We start from the raw sequence: 20,032 nt of genomic DNA, 5'->3' as shown, positions 1-20,032 counted from the left end.
GATGAATAATTATTAGTATAGAGATTAACAGGAAATAGTTTTTAAAAATTAAATTAATAGATAAAAGATCAGTGTCAACCAAAAAATTAATTTTGAGGATGCGCAAAGCCCGTTGAGCTTTGACGAGGAACTACTTTTTATTGGCGTATCAGAATGCTGTATTACTACGGTCAGTCGCACGCCGGTTGAGTACGAGTGGCAGCGGTTTGGAAGTTGAGTGTATGAATCTTACGGTGGTTTTATCGTGGTTTATTGACGTGTATGTTTTATTTATAAGTGAAGCAGTGAGACGGATTTTTCAAGAATACTTTCCAGTAAGTAACTACACTTATTTCAGTGAATTTTCGTTACAACAAAACGAAAAACTTCAACTCATTAGGCGCGAGAGTAAGCGGCGAGCCAATTTTGTTTCATATAAAAATGGCGTGGGACTCGTTTTAACTTATTGGAACTTTGTACTCATTTTTTTCATGAAAAAAGTGCTTATTTTCCTATGATTCTATCTTTGTAAAATCTAAATATTTTCAAAAAGATTTATCTTAAGTCGGAAGAATGTAAAATAGTTAATTTTATCTCTTGTTAAAGTTATTTCTAGCATCAAAGCCAATGTTTTTAATGTCGTTAGAGCTTTTTGAATTGTCCAGATAATTCTTTCATCTAAAAATAATAATCCTTTACAAGTGAATACTGAGAGAATGTGAGATCAAGTAGGGGTAATAGGCCCATTCTTTCAGTATCATTTATACTGCAGGTTGATAAGAAGTCTTTTATCTTATTCTCCAATGGTTTGCTCACTTGTCAAGGCAACCTGTCCACCGGTGACCCAATTCACCATCTCATTTCATCCAGTCCATTGTTATAATCTCCTTTAAACTTGATGAAAACCTCTTTTTTTACTTATGATTTTAATTATAACTGAAAGTATACTGCAATAGTTGACACCCTTCCAACAAATATTGACACTTCAACGTCTTCTAATTATGATGATCATCAAATGTCACTATTCTGCATTGATATCAATTCAAGAGTAATTTAATTATTCCTAATATCAAGTTTGGATTCATTTGAAACAGTTCTCAATTCAATATCTACTGTTTAAAAATATTTCTAATTATCTAGAGTTATAAATTTATTATCGTCGATGACTTAAGCTAGAATGTATGTAAACGACTGTCAAGAAACACAAAACCAATTATTCATATATAATCAATGATGTTTTCTTACAATTTGTAGCTTTAAGATTCTTGAATTTTGTTTTCACTTACTGTTGTAGTGAAGTTCCTAAAAATCCCATTTTCAAGGTTGTTTTATGTTTACTGTTTTCATTTTTTTTCATCAAAATGCTCTCTATTGGTGACTCCCTTATTGGAGCTTTGATATATTTTTATTCTTGGATGACATTATATTTTGACTAATAACTATTTTTGATTTTTCAACATCTAATCTATAAGTGTTCAGGTGAATTATACGTGTTGGAATTGCTCTTCCTACAATAAAATATTAGTCATTCAGACATAATAGTTCTCTTGTCTCCTCAGGCATTGGAATTATTTACTATTACGACATTTAAATATATTTTTACTAATACTGCCCACTGATGTAAATGAAGAATTAATGAATAAATTATTGGTCGATCGAACAGGAGTCATTGACTTATTAGCCTGTTGCAAACAATATTTATTATATTTTTTTAAATAATTTAGAAAAATCTGATGAATAAATCCTTGAAGTTGTTTTATTTACACGTGTGCAATAATTTAATACTTTTTTGAAATATGATGCTATGAAGTGATATGTGTAAATTTATTTTCAACTTAAGTCAAGTATTATTTACCTTTTTTTTTTATTTACACCAGTATTCTTTTTAGTAAAGTTAGAAAAAATTTCTCAAGAATACAATAATGAATTTTTCATAATTTTTAGTATTTTTTAAAAAATAATCAATACCAGAAAAAACAACTATTTATTAAGTCATTAAGTATAGATTTTATCAATCTTAAAAGCTTTAGTTATTAAAAATAAAATTCTTTTAAAGTGGTTCTTGATAAAAATAATTTTTGTTCCAAAAACTCAATTTTTATCTAACTTATTGTATTTCTATCAACACTAATAAAAAATATTTCTTCAAAAATCCTATCACGTAATTTCCAATTATTGCTGTAATTTTTCAACAGGAAGACATTATTGAATTAGAGTTGAAGTAATTTAATTTTCATGAGATTTAAAGGGGCCAATTCATGCACATGGCATCGCATTCCACTGAGAAAAGTTTACGAAGAAAAGGAAGGAAGAAAATGAAGAACTTTAAATTTAGATTGCCCGTTTGGGAGTTCATGACTTGATAGCTTAGCCAAATTATTACAAGTATCTTTCGCGCCTTTTTCTACAGCTACATGCACTACATGTTTCTTTTTATATTTTGATACAAAAGTATACTTTCTCTAAATAAAAATCCCATATCTGTCTGATGACTTTCAGTGCTTTTATTATGTATTTCACGGATGTACAATTTTGTCCTACTTTTCTTCATTAGGTTCTTAGGCTTTTTCTTGTCCTCCATATAAAAACGAGACTCACCCTTTTGCGTTTTGTCCTACATTTTCCCTAATCCCTTTTGAAACATTGTATTATTGATTAATGTTGTTATTATTATAGAATTAAAATTATTTTCAATAAAAATCAACTAGTATTTTTAAGACTTCAATATTCTTTCATCGTTGAGCTGGAAATTAAAAGTAGGTTGAACTAGAATTTTTATCTAAATGTTTAAATAAACCCAATTATTATTAACAATGAAAGTTATTATTGTAATATCTGGGCTTTAAATGAATTTTTTTTTATATAAGTAGAAATTTTTTAATGACGTGTATGTTAGATGCGTATAACATGTGTTTCTCAAAATATACATTACCATAATATTATTACAAAAGTTCGGATACTAAAGATGGAAAAAAATCAATAAATTTGGGTGTTAACGAGAGAATAACACGCAGTCCTAAACACAAAGGAAAAAATTGATTTAAATTTAATATTAGTCATACCATTCTGGCTATGTATAATACCACCAAATATAAAATTCTACTTTGAGTTAATGATGAACTAACAGTACAGATCACTCGAGCGTAAATTAACGTAAATGCGGACGTGACGTAGTGACGTGTATTACGTTAGAGGCACTACGGTTTGAACTGTCGAGGCCCATTCTTCCTTGTTTCGCTATTTTACATGGCTTTTTTCAGTTCAAAACAATTCACTTCTTTTAGAACAACTTGTCATTATTTTTATTTAATTATCACTCGAGTTTTCTCAACACTAAAAGCATTTTAAACCTGTAAGTTAATTTTTTTCTCAGACATCCTCCTCAGAATGATAGTCAACTTGAGCCAAGAAGGTCAATCTCTACTCTAGATTAACCCTTGGCCTCAAAATATAATTATATGGTATTTTACATTATTTTACTTTTTACAAAATTTAGATAATTAATGTTACGAATGAATAATTCATCTTTTTTTTTGACCAAAGCAATGGCAATAGCGTTTTTTAAATAAAAATAATTATTTGCGGTTAATGACCCGGAATACTGTCTTCCTTTCATTACCTTTCTTGACTCCGCAAAATAAATCTGTTGGCGTAGCCTAAGGGCAAGCGGAAAAAAGTGACAGATACTTGCGACAGGTGCATATGGATAATGTGACAGCAAGTTCTCGGTGGAAAGTCAGTAGGTAGTAGTAGTGAGGACATGGGTAACCGGCGCCACGTTGACTGCATTGGAAAATCAATAATTCTACCTTGTGTGCGTGAGTCGCGTCTCACCTTGGTACCTCAGGGAGAAATGGATAGTAAAGAAGTAGCAAAAATGAGAAAAGATTTTTTTTTATGCTTTATACTCATCAATCGATTTATTCCCTACTAGTCAACTGTAGACATTTGACAAACTTTTTTTTTTCAATATTCTGTCTCATTTAATTATTTATCATAATATTCTAATACAAATCAATCACTTCAAAGAAAAACTAATCAATCGTTATACTCTAATTTTTTTTGTTTTGAAAATATAAACCTTCTGATTGCTTCCAATAATAAATAATTACACTGAAAAATTTTTAGGAAATTAAAATATTTCTTCACCAAGATAGTTTTTTGTTTCAATTATTAATTAATTAATTCAAAGAAAAATTCATTTAACTGATTTTTAACAGCTTTTTAACGATTTGAATAAATAAATGAATAAAAAAAATGGATTATAAAAAAATTTTCCCATGCTGCGGATTCATAGTTAGATACATTAATAAGAAGGAATGAACAAAAGAGAAAGATATAAAAAAAATATTAATATCCCAGTATTATATAAAAGACTTCAATTTGTCGAAAGGGAAACGAGACAGATGGTAAACTTAACCTTTCGCGATTACAGTGTCATTCACATCGTGATTCATTCCGTTATAATATGCCCTGGCGGGCGTGTCTTAGCGTTGACCGACCACCATCATCTCGTCGTTGATTTCAACTGTGAACATCAGTAATAATATGCACTGTTATTATGTACCTAGTGAACGACAGGAACGATGCTCATTAGGTATGACGTTACTTTCGTAATTGCTCTAATTTCAACACATGTTATACCATCAGTCGCGTTAATGTGATCGTTCCCATTCATTCTTGATGATTGGAAATTTTTTTCAGGCATTTAACTACTATATTCGATAGTAATTTGTACGAATATTACATAATTTCATCGATAACATCAGTGTCAGTTGACCTCGAAACTTGATGTGTTGTTAGTACGCACGTAGTCGTGTCAAGTCTGGGCGTGGATGTTTAAATACCAAACTTATATAAACTGTACTTAGGCGGATAGCAATAAAGGATAATTTTATAATTATCTTGATACTTGTTAATTATTACTTGACAAGATTGTTGAAGAATTAAAAATATTATGAGATTTTATTGATCAGAGTTTTGGAGTTAATAAAAAGTTACTCGAAGACTGATGATATTTAAAGAAAGAAAAACCCAAACTTACTTGACGTTTCTCTCCATTTTTGTCGAGAAAAAAAGCTGTTCAGTTTTCCTTGGAGAAATGGAGTCTTAACATTTTAAAGTGTAGACTTTGTAATTTGATGGCAAAAAGAGGCATGAGAAAACGATGGGTAAAATACACTAAGAGTTATTGAGAAATCGGTCAAAAAAAAAATACTGCTTCAATCGTGATGGAGTATATAATGTTGAAGAAGATGAAAAGTAAAAGAGAACTGATGCTTCTTTGTATTCAAACATTCGAGTTTATTTAAAGACAACACGACATCTTATAGAGTAAAAAATAATAATGGAAAATAATTTTTAGAATGATGTAATTTCAGATCAGACTATCTCGTTTTTTATTGATTAAAAAATGAACTTTTTTGTGCTATTAATGCAACTACAGAGGCGTAAAAAATAGAATAAATAAAAAGTTTTCTTCTATAAAAGTAGAATAAAATAGAAGATATAGATGTATTTTGAGTTAAGATTATTTTTAGAACATTGATATCATATCCATAAATTTAAAATCATAATCAGTTTAAGTTGTACATTTTGTGACTGTGATATCATACAAATGACGTAATACTGTACAACGAAGTAGCGATCATGATGATGTATGGAGAGAGAAACAAGCATTACTTGTATACTGCTAAGGTCTTACATCCCACGCATTTTTAAATTCACTGACATCCTCCTATTTTAAATAATGAGATTGTCTTGAAGTGCATCTTTGATTAAATTCAAAATAAATATCGATAAAAATGTTAATTGGTGAATTCTCATGTAATGAATGAAGTACTCTTGTATGAATAATTAATTAGAAGCAATAAGCGAGTTTGATTATGTAATAAATTTATATCAAATTTGGTACAATCAATTATGAACAGCGTATAAACTTAAAATAGCTTGAATGAACTCTCTAATAAATGAAAGAGGTCTCAGTAATTATTTACAATTAATTTAAATTAAAATTTAACTTTGACTTTTTTATTGTTTTCCAATTCTAAAAGTTAACTTTCATTTTTAGCAATACTTTGTAACTATTAATTTTGAAGTATGTTAGAATAGTATTTCTCATGTTAGTTAAAAAAAATTCAAGTATAATTTGAATTGAAAAAATAATTTTGTTTCAGGAAAGCCCTTTACAAAGGGTTAAATAAAAGAGAGCTGTTGGTCTGATCTAAACAATGACGACCGACATCTCAGTGGTGCGTACGGGATGGGACCCGACGCTTCAACAGGAGATTGTCGACGAGTACGAATACGATGGAGGAAACTCAAGCTCAAGATTATTCGAACGATCACGAATTAAAGCATTAGCTGGTATGCTTATTGACACTAAGTTATCTTTAGCTGTTATTTAATTTATGATTTAATTTTTATCTCATTAGGTATATAAATAATACATTGATATGTTCAATAAGGAAAAGAGAAACTAAATAGAGAACCACATCCTCTTGATATTATTATCAATAGTTGTAATATCTCTGTAATTTTAGTTGAACATTTTTACTACTTTAGTTGTGGATTAAACTTGTCTAAGCATAGATGAGTTTATTACTTGCTAATATATTGAGTAACTCAATATATTGAGTTCAATTAAAATGAGTCAGAGGTTTTCTTTTAGTGAATCTTATGAAGATTATTATGATAGAATAGTAGTTGATCTTAGAGGTATTTTTTTAGTTAATTCTTGAAAAAAAAATTAGACTATCATATAAATTCTTACTAAGTCGTTTTATTAAGTATTTTTGATATTTTATTACGTAAATATCAAACAATTTTTTAAATGCAATGTTAAAATTCTTTCACTAATTTAATAAATGTATTTAATTTAGGTGAACGTGAGTCTGTGCAAAAGAAAACCTTTCAAAAATGGGTGAATTCACACCTTGTTCGCTGTTCCAGTCGAATTGGAGATCTGTATGTCGACCTCCGAGACGGCAAAATGTTGATAAAACTCTTGGAAATATTGTCAGGTGAACGATTGCCTCGACCGACAAAAGGCAAAATGCGAATTCACTGTCTAGAAAATGTAGACAAAGCTCTGCAATTCCTTCGCGAGCAGCGAGTACATTTAGAGAACATGGGATCTCATGACATCGTTGATGGTAATCCTCGTCTCACTCTTGGTCTTATTTGGACTATTATTCTTCGCTTTCAAATTCAAGACATTACGATTGAAGAAACAGATAATCAAGAGACTAAGTCAGCTAAAGATGCGTTATTGCTTTGGTGCCAGATGAAAACGGCTGGTTACCACAATGTCAATGTAAGAAATTTCACTACATCTTGGCGAGATGGGTTAGCTTTCAATGCTATCATTCATAAACATCGACCTGACCTTATTCAATTTGAAAGATTATCAAAATCGAATGCTATTTATAACCTTAACAATGCCTTCAATGTAGCTGAAGATAAATTAGGACTAACAAAACTTCTTGATGCTGAAGATATTTTTGTCGATCATCCTGATGAAAAATCAATTATCACGTATGTTGTAACTTATTATCATTACTTCTCAAAGATGAAGCAGGAAACAGTTCATGGAAAACGAATTGGTAAGGTTGTTGGAATTGCTATGGAAAATGATAGAATGATTCATGAATATGAAAGTTTGACGAGTGATCTTCTACGTTGGATCGAAAGTACAATTGAATCTCTTGGTGATCGACGATTTGCTAACTCACTCGTCGGAGTACAGTCTCAGTTATCACAATTTTCAAATTATCGAACAATCGAAAAACCACCGAAGTTTGTAGAAAAAGGAAATTTAGAAGTACTATTATTCACACTTCAGTCTAAAATGCGGGCAAATAATCAAAAGCCCTACACACCGAAGGAAGGAAAAATGATTTCGGATATCAATAAAGCTTGGGAACGACTAGAAAAAGCCGAACATGAGCGTGAACTTGCTCTACGAGAGGAACTAATTCGTCAAGAGAAATTAGAACAACTTGCTGCGAGATTCAATAGAAAAGCTAGTATGAGAGAAACTTGGTTGTCAGAAAATCAAAGACTTGTTTCACAAGATAACTTTGGTTTTGATTTGGCAGCTGTTGAAGCTGCTGCTAAGAAACATGAAGCTATTGAAACAGATATTTTTGCATACGAAGAACGTGTACAAGCTGTTATGGCAGTATCTCAAGAGCTTGAAGCAGAAAATTATCATGACATTTTGAAAATCAGTGAACGTAAAGTTAATGTTCTCCGTTTATGGAATTATTTATTAGAACTTTTACGTGCTAGACGTATGAGATTAGAATTATCATTGCAGCTTCAACAAAACTTCCAAGAAATGCTTTATATTCTTGATAGCATGGAAGAACTAAAACAAAGACTATTAACAGATGACTATGGTAAACATTTAATGGGTGTAGAAGATCTTTTACAGAAACATTCATTAGTAGAAGCTGATATTAACGTTCTTGGTGAACGAGTAAAGGCTGTAGTTCAACAAAGTCAAAGATTTTTGGAACAAGGTGAAGGTTACCGTCCTTGTGATCCTACAATTATTGTTGAACGTGTTCAACAACTTGAAGATGCCTATGCTGAGTTAGTTAATTTAGCAGTTGAACGACGAGCCAGATTGGAAGATTCCAGAAAACTCTGGCAATTCTATTGGGATATGACTGATGAAGAAAATTGGATTAAAGAAAAAGAGCAAATTGTATCCACTGGTGACATAGGTCATGACCTTACTACTATAAATCTTCTTCTATCCAAACACAAAGCACTTGAAAATGAAATCCAATCTCATGAACCTCAACTCATGTCAGTTGCTGCAGTTGGCGATGAATTAGTCCGTCAGCAACACTTTGGATCTGATAGAATTCAAGAAAGACTCCAAGAAATTTTAGCAATGTGGAATCATTTGTTAGATTTATCAGCATTTAGACGTAAACGCTTGGAAGAAGCTGTAGATTATCATCAACTTTTCGCTGATGCTGATGATGTTGACATTTGGATGTTAGATACGCTGAGATTAGTGTCATCAGAAGATGTTGGTAGAGATGAAGCAAATGTTCAATCCTTGTTAAAGAAACACAAAGATGTTACTGATGAATTGAAGAATTACGCTACAACAATTGAACAATTACATCAACAAGTCAGTGGTCTGGGTGAACAAGATGCTAAGTCTCCTGAAGTAGTTGAGAGACTTGCATCAATTGATTCTCGTTATAAAGAACTCTTAGAGTTGGCCAAACTCAGAAAGCAACGATTGTTAGATGCTTTGTCGCTTTACAAACTCTTCAGTGAGTCTGATGGAGTAGAACAATGGATTGGAGAAAAGAATCGTATGTTGGATACTATGGTACCAGCTAAAGATATTGAAGATGTAGAAATTATGAAACATCGTTATGATGGATTTGAAAAGGAAATGAATGCCAATGCATCACGTGTAGCTGTTGTTAATCAACTTGCTCGGCAGCTTTTGCATGTAGAACATCCTAATTCTGAAGAAATAGTCTCTCGACAGAATGAACTCAACCAAAAATGGGCTGAATTACGTGAAAAAGCAGAAAATAAACGAGAAGCTTTGAACTCAGCTCATGGTGTACAGACATTCCACATTGAATGTCGCGAGACTGTATCATGGATCGAAGATAAAAAGAGAATCTTACAACAAACAGATGATTTGGAGATGGATCTTACTGGTGTTATGACTCTCCAAAGAAGATTAAGTGGTATGGAACGCGATCTTGCTGCCATTCAAGCTAAACTTGATGCTTTAGAGAAAGAGGCAGCTTCCATTGAACAAGAGCATCCTGAAGAGGCAGAACTTATTCGTGAGAGAATTACACAGATTCATACAATTTGGGAGCAATTAACACAAATGTTGAAAGAACGAGATGCTAAATTAGAAGAAGCTGGTGATCTTCATAGATTCCTTCGTGATCTTGATCATTTCCAGGCTTGGTTAACTAAAACCCAAACTGATGTTGCTAGTGAAGATACTCCAACAAGTTTGGCCGATGCTGAAAAACTTTTGACACAACATCAGAACATCAAAGAAGAAATTGATAATTATATTGATGATTACACAAAGATGATGGAATATGGTGAAAGATTAACTAGTGAAGCCGGCAATGGAGATACCCAATACATGTTCCTCAGAGAAAGATTGAATGCTCTGAAAATGGGATGGGAGGAATTACACCAGATGTGGGCTAACAGACAGAACTTATTATCAAATTCATTGAATCTTCAAGTGTTTGATCGTGATGCTAGGCAGGCAGAGGTATTACTTTCTCAACAAGAACATATTCTGGCTAAGGAAGAAACACCGTTGAACTTTGAACATGCAGAAAATATGATCAAACGTCATGAAGCATTCATGACCACTATGGACGCCAATGATGAAAAAATTAACTCAGTTGTGCAATATGCTGCTAGATTGGTTGATGAAGGCCACTTTGCTTCTGATAAAGTCAAAAAGAAGGCAGAAAGCATTAACGAACGACGCAACATCAATCGTGAGAAGGCTAATCAGTTGATGGAAAAACTTAAAGATCAGTTACAGCTTCAAATGTTCTTACAAGATTGCGAAGAACTTGGAGAATGGGTTCAAGAGAAACATATTACTGCACAAGACGAGACTTATAGGAGTGCTAAAACCGTTCATAGTAAGTGGATGAGGCATGAAGCATTCGAAGCTGAAATAGCTAGTAATAAAGATCGTTTAGAGAGACTTCAACGTGCTGCTCAAGAGCTCATTGATCAAAAGCCTGAATTAAAAGAAATAATAACACCTAAAGTATCAGAATTGGCTAATCAATTTGAAGAATTAGAGACCACAACACAAGAGAAAGGTAAGAGACTCTTTGATGCTAATCGTGAAGTTCTCATTCAACAGACATGCGATGATATTGATTCTTGGATGAATGAACTTGAGAAGCAAATCGAAAGTACAGATACCGGGTCAGATCTTGCGTCTGTTAATATTCTTATGCAGAAACAACAAATGATCGAGACTCAAATGGCAGTAAAAGCTCGTCAGGTAGGGGAACTTGATAAACAGGCTGAACATCTTCAACAAACTGTTCCTGATGATAAAATGGAGGAAATCAAAGTTAAAAAAGAAAAAGTTGCACAACGATTTGCACAACTCAAGGAGCCTCTAATTGATCGCCAACGTCAATTGGAGAAAAAGAAGGAGGCCTTCCAGTTCCGTCGTGATGTAGAAGATGAAAAACTTTGGATTGCTGAAAAAATGCCACAGGCAACCAGCACTGAATATGGAAATTCTCTCTTTAATGTTCATATGTTAAAGAAGAAGAATCAATCTCTTAAAACCGAAATTGAAAATCACGAACCAAGAATTAATGCTGTTTGTAGTAATGGAGAAAAACTTATCAATGAAGGCCATGAAGCTACTCCAGAATTTCAGCGACTTATTTCTGAACTCAATGAAAAATGGGGTGAGCTCAGAGAAGCTGTTAATGATAGAAATAATCATCTCCTTCAAAATGAAAAGGCTCAACAATATTTCTTCGATTCAACAGAAGCAGAATCGTGGATGAGCGAACAAGAACTTTACATGATGGTGGAAGATCGTGGTAAAGATGAAATTTCAGCACAAAACTTGATGAAGAAACATGAATCATTAGAACATGCTGTTGAAGATTATGCCGAGACTATTCGCCAATTAGGAGAAACTGCAAGACAATTAATAAATAGTCAACATCCTCTTGCAGATCAAATCGCCGTAAAACAATCGCAAGTAGATAAACTCTATGCTGGCCTTAAAGATCTTGCTGGTGAAAGACGAGCCAAATTAGATGAAGCATTGCAGCTATTTATGTTGAATCGAGAAGTCGATGATTTAGAACAGTGGATTGCAGAACGAGAATTAGTTGCTGGCAGTCAAGAGCTTGGACAAGATTATGATCACGTTACACTTCTCTGGGAGAGATTTAAGGAATTTGCAAGAGATACAGAAGCAATTGGATCCGAAAGAGTTGCAGCTGTTAATGAAATCGCAGATTCTCTTATTGCAACTGGACATTCTGATGCAGCTACAATTGCAGAATGGAAAGATGGACTCAATGAGGTTTGGCAAGATCTCCTTGAATTGATTGAAACACGTACGCAAATGTTGGCTGCTAGCCGTGAACTTCATAAGTTCTTCCACGATTGTAAAGATGTTCTTGGAAGAATCCTTGAAAAACAAAATGCTATGTCAGATGAACTTGGACGTGATGCTGGTTCAGTTTCTGCACTTCAACGTAAACATGCTAATTTTATTCAAGATTTGTCGACTCTTCAAAATCAAGTTACTCAAATTCAAGAAGAATCCGCTAAATTACAAGCTAGCTATGCTGGAGACAAAGCTAGTGAAATAACTAATCGTGAAGCGGAAGTCGTTGCTGCTTGGAATAATCTACAAGCTCTTTGTGAAGGTAGAAAGGCCAAACTTGAAGATACGGGTGACTTGTTTAGATTCTTTAACATGGTAAGAAATCTAATGATTTGGATGGATGATGTCGTGAGACAAATGAACACTTCAGAAAAACCAAGAGATGTATCTGGTGTTGAATTATTAATGAATAATCATCAGAGCTTAAAGGCAGAAATTGACACAAGAGAAGATAATTTATTGGCTTGTATAAATCTTGGCAAAAATTTACTTGCGAGGAATCATTATGCAAGTGCACAAATTAAGGAAAAACTTTCAGCATTAACAGATCATAGAAATGCTCTTCTACATCGATGGGAAGAACGTTGGGAGAATTTACAACTTATTTTAGAAGTATATCAATTTGCAAGAGATGCAGCAGTTGCTGAAGCTTGGTTGATTGCACAAGAACCTTATCTTATGAGTCAAGAACTTGGAGTAAGTAAAGAGATGTTTCAAATTTAATCAAGCTCTCTAAATTTATCGGCGTTTCATGGATTCATAATTTTTTCTTTTACAGCACACTATCGATGAAGTTGAAAATCTAATTAAAAAACATGAAGCTTTTGAAAAATCAGCGGCTGCTCAGGATGAGAGGTTTAGTGCCTTGGAACGTTTAACGACGGTATTAAAATAATTTTTTTTTATTTGTAATTAAGTAAAAAAAATTTCGATCAATACTTAATATTACTATTTTTGATTGATTGAATTTAGTTTGAGTTGAAAGAATTAAAGAGAAGAGAACAAGAACGAGAAGAAGAAGAAAGACGTAAAAAAGAGGAAGCAGCGGCAGCAGAAGCAGCACGACTGGCTAAGACAACTCCTGTGACTAGCCCTGATGAGCCAACAAGTGAAAGGTAACCATCGATCAACTTACTAAAATTTTAAAATCTCTGTCAACTCTATATTTAACTTGACTCAATAAATTTTTATGTAACAGAACACAAGCTGACGGTGTAACGAGTGGTGATCGGGCAGGTGACGATGATCACGGTAAGATATCTTTTTTTATTTTCCAATGCCACATAAATAATATTAATGACGTGACTATAAAATTTTTCATTTATATGCACGTTGGGGAATAAATAAATTAACTATTTTTTAAAGTTTGAGTAATATTGAATTGGCTAAATTGAAGTTGTCAACTAAAAATTGAAAATAATTTTTACAATTCTAATTAAATTTGTTTATTGGCTGTATTAAAGTATTATTTCATGAAGGTTGAAAGTAGTTTATTGAAAATTAACTCTTGTATACTGGAAAAAAGGTTTAAAATTTATTTATTATAAAGTAAAAAAAAAGTGGTTCCGCGATATAGCATGAAATGGCTAACATCACGTTTATTCTGGCCACTTTCCTTATTTTCTAATTTTATATCCTGTTCCATTTCTTAAATATCCATAAATTCCTAAAAATATTCTTAAATGCGGCACGGAATGCACAAACCACAGTGGCACCGCGCAAGGCTTCTTCTACACGAACACCGCAATCCCAAGAAAAACCCAAGGAAGGTGAGTGTTCGGTGGAATTTTCAAAAATATTCAAATACTATCAGTATACAAATATTCTTCCTTCTTGATATATCTCAATAGCTAATTAACTTCCTATGATTTTCTTATTATATATGCTTCCTTTTTTTATCACTCAATCAATGCTTTTTTACTATTTTACATTTGCATTTTACATCAAATTCCTTTGGTATGGGTTTTTTATTTTTTTGTTAATCATCATCCAATTATTGTAATGTAAACAATAACATTAATTAGTTTATCATAAAATGTTTTTTTAGTATTTTCAGGAAATGGGTTGTAACGATTAGATTTCATTGCTATTTATTAATTATTTTTTTGTGCTATGATCTATTTCCTTTCACAGGTGATGGTGTTCATCTAAATAGGAGAATAGCAGACTAATTAATAATATTTTATTAATCAGCTATATAATATAATAAGCTACTCATATTTATATCATAAACACTCACGTTTCTCTTTAGATATACTGTAATTAAGTTATGGAAAACTCTTTTGCATGTGTGTTGTTTATCTTCGTATTTTTTCAATCTTTGGCAATTGTTTCCTTTAAAACCTAGAAGGTAAGCTAGCATGTCATTTTTCTTGAACACCTTTCTCCTTTTATTTGTTTAAATTGATTTTGTGTTCTCTTTGCTCAACTGTGAAAAATACTGTTAGATAGATAGGAAATAAATTTAGATGATAAGATTATTTAATTTATATCTATTAATTTCCAAAAATGAATTTAATTTAAAATGAAATTAAATATGCACGATTTCCTATTGGTGTGGTGTAGTGCATGCTCAAAGGTCTCAACAACTTTCTCCTTCTGGAGATGTGGCACGCCCTGTTACATCATCTACTTCCAAATCTCAAGTATCTGTCCCATCAACTTCATCAAGTAAGTGCATGTCTGGGTAAAATTATCTTTATTATAGTAAAATATTATTTTTGCTAGTATTTTCTTTTGTATTTAATTTATTTTTAAATGTATTTAAGAGAAATTTATTAAAAAAAAATTTTTTTAATTTAGTATTAGTTTTAATTAAATATTTTGAAAGAAAGATTTGAAAGATGAATATCTTTTTGTATAATAAAAAATGTATATTTGTTCAAAATAACATATTTTATGATGCATGAGCATGTTGCATGAATAAATATCATTTTTGAGTAACTATTCATAGTAAAAGCAAGCACTAAAAAATTGATGAGAAAATGTATGATTGGGAGCGGCGATAGTACCAAAAATTAATATTAAAAAAGGCTAACGTAATGAAGTATAAGTAAGTAGTTAATTTCGATTTGTTATGTATTATCATAAGCTCTGAAAGGAGGAAACGTCTCAGAGCCTGGTACGTTGAGACGTAAGGAACGAAGTCGCAGCAAATCACCATTCAGAAGTTTCCGTTGGAAAAAATCTTCCAAGTCACCCAGCTTAGACCGTAGTGGTGTGAGTGATGATGAGCATAGTTTTCACGGTAAGTTTGTCGTAAGTGGCCATGAATGCGCTACAACGATTAAAATTATTTCAAATAAGCATTTTTTAAAGATGATTTATTAGTAAATATGAATGAAAGCTTTTTATTATAGGCATTGAGCATGAAAGCATCCAAAAATACTTTAACAAATTTTCATATCTTCCATTTTTTAGCATGGAATTTCATTCAAATTTAATCATTATTTAAGATATTTCAGGCAACCCTTAAGATGCTGGAAGTCACCATAGGAATTCATCATTCAATCTTTTCTTTAGATTAATTTAACTTTTAGAATAAATATTTAGAAAAAATGTAGATTCTTATAACATCAATAATTAGTGCTTTATAGATATTAAAAATAATATATTTCATCATTCTTTATTAACAAAATTATAATTCACAGAACAAAGAAGTCCAAGCGATGATGAATTTGAAGGAACGTTGGTGCGAAAGCACGAATGGGAGAGCACGACGAAGAAAGCATCAAACAGATCATGGGACAAAGTTTATATGGTAATCCGTGGACAAAGCTTTGTTGCATACAAAGATCAAAAGTCTTATAAAGCAGCTCCAGACCAACTCTATAAAGGTGAAGCACCTCTTGATCTTCGTGGAGCTACTATTGCTGTAGCAATTGATTATACAAAGAAGAAACATGTCTTCCGAGTAAAGTAAGCATCTCATTTTTTTCACATAAAACAGTATAATAATAATAATTCAAATTATCACAATTATTTTTATTTCAGAACGCAAAGTGGAGCAGATTTCTTGTTCCAAGCCAAAGACGATGCTGAGATGAATGAATGGGTTACAGTATTGAATCAAGCAGCCCAAGGCACTTCAGGTGCAAGCACATCAAGAGCACACACTCTACCGGCACCGACTCAAGCCGAGACGAAACGACGCAGCTTTTTCACTCTCAAAAAAAAGTGAGTAATTATGATTTGTGTATTTATATTGCTGTTTTTTTTTTGTTTCATCACTAACAATTAGACTGAAGTTGCATCTGCTATAAATTTTTTTATATTTTTTATGATGTAATCATGATCATTGCAGCATTTCATAAATGCAAAATTGTTTCTTTCATTTTCACATTCATCTGTCAATTAAATTAATTCACAATTCAAAGCTAGGTGCCATTATACAGCATCCCCATTCGATCATATCGCATTTATCATATTTTTAGAAAAGCCAAAAAGTAGAAAGTGAATACCATGAACATACGAAAGTACACAATTGGAACAACATTTTTATGCGGTGAGTCGCACACCATTGTAGCTCATAAACGTCGTAAATATTTGCACGATATTAAAAGATCTTCCCCGTTAATTTTACTTGTTATTATTATTTTTTTGTTCTTAGTTGTTTTGTTTTCATTGAATTAATTTTATCCCTATGATTCAGTTAATTTAATTGATGATGCGGAAAGGAATGTTATTCCAATTGTGAATGCGGAATGATGAGTTGGCTCTCTGTAATATTTACTTGGAGAGTTAAACATATGAATGTTTCATATGCCTTTTGATCGTAACAAATAATAATGTAAAAAATTATTTAAATATTTTCGGGTATATTAATGGTATATGGAACATAAAAATGTATTTTTTTTGAATTGTGCTTTAGGTGCTTGTCTGAATAATAATTGAAATTTTTTCAATTGATGAATCATTTAGTTTCATCTTCATTATTCATTTAGACATTTTATAATAAATTATATTATCTTACTGTATCATCATCATTTTGATTTTTTTTGTAAATCCTTTGGCTTGTAGGAATTATCATCATTCAATGTCACGTGGTATTAATAAATAAATTTTTTTATGTAATTAGTGTAATATGTAATTATTACAAAATTACAAAAATGAATAAACTATTCTTATGATTTGTTATGTATGACAATTAATTCAATAAATGATTTTTTTTCAGTTAATCTAGAGACGTGAAACCAGATAAATTCAAAAGAACTTGAGTATTATGATATACAATAGCAAAATGGAATGATATAGTGAAGCTATTTCGTCGCTCTACTCTGTTAAAGCAACGTTAATAACAAATGAAAAGACCAGACTATACTACATAGTTGGAAGTGATTTAACCAGATTAATTAAAGAGACACTTTTGGATAGAAAAAATTCAATAGTAAAATCTCGTGCAGCGATAAATAAGCAAATTTGACGTTTTGATAAGTTTTAGACATTTTGCGAAGCTAATTATAGCAGATATGACAAAATAACATTCAATTCCCAGGTTAACGTAACTAATATTTTCTTCATTTTTTAATTATTTTCGCAAGGGTCGATTATATATTTTTGTTCGTAAATAATGATAATAGTGGCAATTATTCGAACAAATGGATAGCTTGCACATAGTGCGCAAAAATCATGAATTATATATATTATTTTATGTAAACAGAATTTTTTTTTAAGTAAAATATTAATTTAAAATTTATGAATAGTAATGCAGAACGCACAATGTCTATCACAGAGCCACTGTAATGTCAACAGAATCAATTTGAAAAACAATGGAATATCTTAATTGTAATTATTAATTATTTTCTTTTATATATTTTCTCTTTTACTATCTTTTCAACATGTAAACTATTACAGTTTGCATTTTAATGACTGCCATTTTTTTAAGAACTGTCACCTGGGAAATATTATTATATTAAAAGAGATAAATAGCTTTTAACGAATGTTATTATATGCAAAAGATAAAAATTAATATTAAAAAAACAATAACGAGATAAAAAAAATTATTGTAATAACGAAAGAGAGTTTCCTTCTATACGAACATTAAATATAAATGACAAATTATATTTAAAAAAAAAATATAAATGCGAGTTAGTTTTCTCGACTTCTACAAATGTTTCGTATTTGTCTTCGATTAAAATCAACGCAAAATAAATAACAATAATGATTCACGTGAGCTTCGATGCATGCGTATCGGACACTGCAATTTCGTATATAAAATGGCTTGATTATAATAAAGTTTTTAATTGTTATTATTATTATTATTATGATTATTATTTTATATAGTATTTATCAGATGATGCGTACTGTTTTAAATTTTTTAGAATGTAATATGATAAAAAAGACAAATATTGTTGGTCTAAAACGACAATTTTTTGTCATTTTACTCTTATTTCTGTTGCTTATTTTTTACGCATTCCTGCTAACATAATTCCTTCTATTGAATAAATAAGACTTGATCATCCACTGTACAATTATTATATATTATCTGTCATTAAATCCGATGAATATTAATATCAGAATCACATCCGCTGTGTAAAGAGAAATTTTTAATCTATCATAATATATAGAGCGCCAATTTAATATTTCTTATATTCAATGTAGATCGAATTGGAAATTTTTAATGCACAAAAATTTTGTATATTAACAGTACACAAAATTATTAAGTGTAAATTTAAATAATTGGCTTCAAACTTGTTTTTACTATTTTATTAATTTACTTTGCAAAATTTACGCATTATAAATTGTGTTTTTTATATACTATAAATATATATATGAAATCCTTATTATAGATTAAAGAAAGAATATTAAAGAATAATAAAAAATATAAATAATATATGTATATTTAAAAATATTAGAGCGCTCTTTTAATTTTTAAAACGGCCTTCTTTAAAATATTTACAAGGAAATAGATTTTTTAAATTATATAATGGAGATGGAATACGTAAATGAAAGAAAATTTACAAAAAAAAATATATTAACAAATTAATCTAATCATTTTTATTAACTTTTTTTTATTTATTCACACAACTGTGCAAGTAATATATTATCAAGCTTTAAATGTGTCCCTTGTAGTTTAATCAATGCGACAATTACTGAAATTCTTAATAGAAGCATCAGTAACAAAAGAAGACAAAGAGAGGAAAACTAATGAAAAGGAGTGTAATCAAATATACGATTCATCATTATATGATTTCGTTTATAAAGTTAGCCATCGCCTTTCATCAATTATAATGTGATGATATCACATATTATAGTTTCTGATTAATTTTTTTTATCGTGGGCTACTGCAAATAATTTTTATCGAAAAAATAAATAATAATATTAATAAATAAAATTGAGAGTAAAACTCACATTAACAAATAACAAAAAATATCTAGAATAAAATTAATAATTACATAAAAAATTTGTAAAATTTCTTAATTATATTTCCAATTATTATTTTAACATTTATCAATATATACATTTATGTGTGTATATACATACTAAAATATTAGAAATAAGGTATATTTTTTTCATTTAACTAATGAAAATTATATTGTTTCTATTGTTAGAAAGAAGGAGACAATCCTGCATTCATTAATGTAATGTAATTGCTATAGTTGATTTCATTTTTAATTATTATTTCACCTTCATTAAAACCGAAGAAATGACGTCATTTTTATAAATGATGATTGAAAAAAATTTAGAAACTAATTAACAAATTACTTCATAATAAAGCCATCCTATTGTGCCTGGCACATATTCGATGACGTGATTCTTCGGAAAAGTCAGAAAAAATTTTTTAAATTAAATAAAATTGTAATTTCTCGATAAATATTGATTATACTTATGAGAAAATATCATGTGAAATGCTTCTAATAAATCGTTGTT

At 30.6% G+C, this 20,032-nt stretch overlaps 1 protein-coding gene across 7 annotated transcripts; it reads left to right on the top strand.

The window, feature by feature from the left end:
• Window positions 1–156: 156 nt before the first annotated feature.
• On the top strand, window positions 157–18,621 carry beta-Spec (spectrin beta chain). 7 transcript variants are annotated; one of them, XM_035086084.1, is made up of 12 exons: window positions 157–314; window positions 6,156–6,345; window positions 6,861–12,859; window positions 12,942–13,046; window positions 13,136–13,278; window positions 13,362–13,414; window positions 13,873–13,932; window positions 14,729–14,833; window positions 15,255–15,410; window positions 15,814–16,081; window positions 16,157–16,339; window positions 17,337–18,621. In XM_035086084.1, the coding sequence occupies exons 2-12, from the start codon at window positions 6,210–6,212 to the stop codon at window positions 17,338–17,340; spliced, it is 7,212 nt and encodes a 2,403-aa protein (XP_034941975.1). In that variant the 5' UTR covers window positions 157–314; window positions 6,156–6,209; the 3' UTR covers window positions 17,341–18,621. The 7 variants fall into 7 exon arrangements, with proteins under 7 accessions (XP_034941975.1, XP_034941976.1, XP_034941977.1 ...); XM_035086085.1 differs by lacking the exon at window positions 13,873–13,932; XM_035086086.1 differs by lacking the exon at window positions 15,255–15,410.
• Window positions 18,622–20,032: the final 1,411 nt, after the last annotated feature.

The sequence above is a fragment of the Chelonus insularis genome, unplaced genomic scaffold, assembly GCF_013357705.1.
Source record: "Chelonus insularis isolate UGA/USDA-ARS -01 unplaced genomic scaffold, ASM1335770v1 contig_3_pilon, whole genome shotgun sequence".
In the NCBI taxonomy this organism is placed as follows: Eukaryota; Metazoa; Arthropoda; class Insecta; order Hymenoptera; family Braconidae; genus Chelonus; species Chelonus insularis.
The sequence above is the reverse complement of the archived record's forward strand: the minus strand, read 5'-3'. Positions and strand labels throughout refer to the sequence as shown.

Excerpts from the sequence above, each read along its gene's own strand:
- beta-Spec (XM_035086084.1), top strand. The coding sequence starts at position 6,210 with ATGACGACCGACATCTCAGTGGTGCGTACGGGATGGGACCCGACGCTT. Across the intron at positions 13,415-13,872 it reads GGCAGGTGACGATGATCACG|TGGCACCGCGCAAGGCTTCT; the intron begins GTAAGATATCTT and ends CACAAACCACAG. Across the intron at positions 16,082-16,156 it reads AAACATGTCTTCCGAGTAAA|AACGCAAAGTGGAGCAGATT; the intron begins GTAAGCATCTCA and ends TTTTTATTTCAG.